The sequence below is a fragment of the Rhagoletis zephyria genome, unplaced genomic scaffold, assembly GCF_001687245.7.
Source record: "Rhagoletis zephyria isolate East Lansing unplaced genomic scaffold, Rhagoletis_zephyria_1.1 Rzeph_scaffold_01115, whole genome shotgun sequence".
Lineage (NCBI taxonomy): Eukaryota > Metazoa > Arthropoda > Insecta > Diptera > Tephritidae > Rhagoletis > Rhagoletis zephyria.
The window spans coordinates 143-2,569 of NW_016158199.1; the positions used below are offsets into that span (position 1 = coordinate 143).

At 31.6% G+C, this 2,427-nt stretch overlaps 1 protein-coding gene across 1 annotated transcript; it reads right to left on the bottom strand.

Moving 5' to 3' along the window:
- Positions 1–259: 259 nt before the first annotated feature.
- Positions 260–1,707, bottom strand: LOC108362840 (uncharacterized). The gene is made up of 4 exons (XM_017615987.1): positions 1,549–1,707; positions 938–1,150; positions 719–875; positions 260–648 (listed from the first exon to the last, which is right to left on the bottom strand). Exons 2-4 carry the CDS (start codon positions 1,130–1,132, stop codon positions 533–535), a joined length of 468 nt encoding a protein of 155 aa, XP_017471476.1. The 5' UTR covers positions 1,133–1,150; positions 1,549–1,707; the 3' UTR covers positions 260–532.
- Between the last annotated feature and the right edge of the window lie 720 nt (positions 1,708–2,427).

Genomic DNA, 2,427 nt, shown 5'->3' on the forward strand with positions numbered 1-2,427 from the left:
ATTTTTATTGGCACGTAAAAAGAGAAACCTCAAAAAGGAACACAAATGGTGAATTCAATAAAAGTAAACTAGCATGCCAACAAATATTTTGTTTTACAGTTCAAATCAATTTGTTGCATAAAAAGTAAAAAATAATAATACTGGGTATTACGCTTTACAACACATGTACGGTTACTCTCAAAATTGAGCGTCGGGTTTTTTGTTAATATTCGCAATGTTTTACATGGTAATTTTTTTTTTGTTAATTTTGTTTTAAAATATGGCTTATGTTTCAGCAAATCCCATTTAAATCCAAGAATGATAGTGTGTACAAAAATTAAGAAAAATGTGGAAAGTTTCAGCAAATTCGCGAACTTTTTAATACGAATTTCTTAAGAGATTCCAGGTATGCAGTTTTATAGGCCATTAAATTTTAGTATAATAATGTGCAAATTTCAAATCTCTAAAAAATCGCGTTGATATGCGATAGCTTACTTTCTAAACTTACTATACTAAATATGAAAGTAGTATGGTTAATAAAATAAAATTGAAGTTATTTTTGGTTTTGTTCCGTTAGTCGGATTTTTTGCTTCAGCCGGTTGTGAGCTAAGTCAATAGACTTTTTTACACTTTTTTCGAAAGGTAATCGTCCTTCAGATTTAAATACGTCTGAAAAGAATTAAAGATGATTAACTATAGTTAATCAAGTAACTTTGAAAATTAAATAAATACTAATTACCAAATAAGATCTCGTCAACTAATTTCATTTGCGGTAACGATTCCCTCTCCCATCGCCCGTCCCAATTGTAGTGTTGCAAAAACTCATCCGTAAACAACTTACGAATCACGTCGTTTAGGCATCCCGACGGCCCCTTCAATTTATAAATATAGGTTGACTAATTCGAATAATAAATAAAGAGCATTAAATATGAACATATATTAGCGTGAAATAAATTACCAGTGCCTGTCTATATTCGGCGTTACTAACTTTTTCTTCCATTTGAATCGCAGTTTCCTTAGAATTGAGAGGGAGTAGAGAAGAAATTTCGCGAATGTTTTCGTCCTCAGTTTCTCCGGTCATATAACAAACCGACTGCTGAACCTTTTTCAGCATCACTTTACATTCCCTAATAAGTTGGTTTTGGGCCAACATGTCACTCCGTTCCACAACCTATTAAGATAAAGAGATAACTTTAATTAAAAATAAATTATATAATAATTTTAATTAAAAATAAAGAAGACTTTAACTGCTTTATAAATCGAAAATTTGTATGAAAATGTCACTTTATAGAACACTATAAACCTATTTTATTTTTTATGAATAAGGCCATTAATATTTATCTATTTTAATTATTCGGATATAATGTCATGGACAAAACTTATTAATCGGAATTTTTAGAAAATTTTCGAGTATGCAGTTTTGTAGCTTTTTTGTTTTTTTGCAGTTTTGTAGCTTTTTTGTTTTTTGTTTTTTTGCAGTTTTTGTAGCTTTTTTGTAGTTTTGTTTTTGAACTTTCTCTCGACATGTTCCTAAAAGCGTTTTAGCTGACATAGGTATATCTTTATTACCTATTTTAATCAAGGTTTGCAGCAAATCGGTCAGGGCGTTTTGGGGTATATTATTTCTTATGGCCCAAGCTTTTAGTTCACTACATTTATCACTATTAACTGAACGGGAGTCATTTGTATCATTTACGAATTCTTCTAAAGTGTCACTACTAGTTTCGTCCTGAAAATCTAAACTATTCGCCACTTCATCAGAAACAAGTGGGCGCATTTCCTCATCATAAGTTAAGCTATCAAATTGATCACAAGAACATGAGGGAGCACTAGAGGAAATGTTTCCTGGCGCAGAAACAACCGAACGATCAGCAATAATTGATTCACTTGATGGAGTAACGCATTCCGTTTTAATGCCGCGCACTTTCTAAAAAATTCTTTTTTTAAGACTCATATAAGTCTGGAAACTTTTCTTTTTCATTTTAATTCTTTTTATGGTAATTCTCTAGGGTGGGGTAACAACCCCTAAAAAAGGTGCGGAAAAGTCGGGAGGGGTACCAAACGACGCGTTTCGGCCCCCCTAATAACAATCCGGAGGGGGGAGATAATATTATTAACCATTTAAAAGTTATGAACAAAAAACTTTTGTTAAATTTCGTTGTTTTCGATGGGCAATTACACCGACAAAGATTCACTAAATCACCTGTTCACACTTTTTAAACACTATTAAAATATATAATTTAACTTATTTATTAAAGAAACACATAGTTTTATCAACCTAAGATAGATTATTTTGTTATTAAAAAGAAGTTGACATTCTTTGCCAGCTGAAACGCGAGATTCCAAAATAGCTATAGTGCTGCCACTGTATTAGTATTTCGTAATAATTCACTTTTCCTTATGAGATGTGTGCACTGTTCAATGCTTTTCGGTATCTTCTTTCGTTTA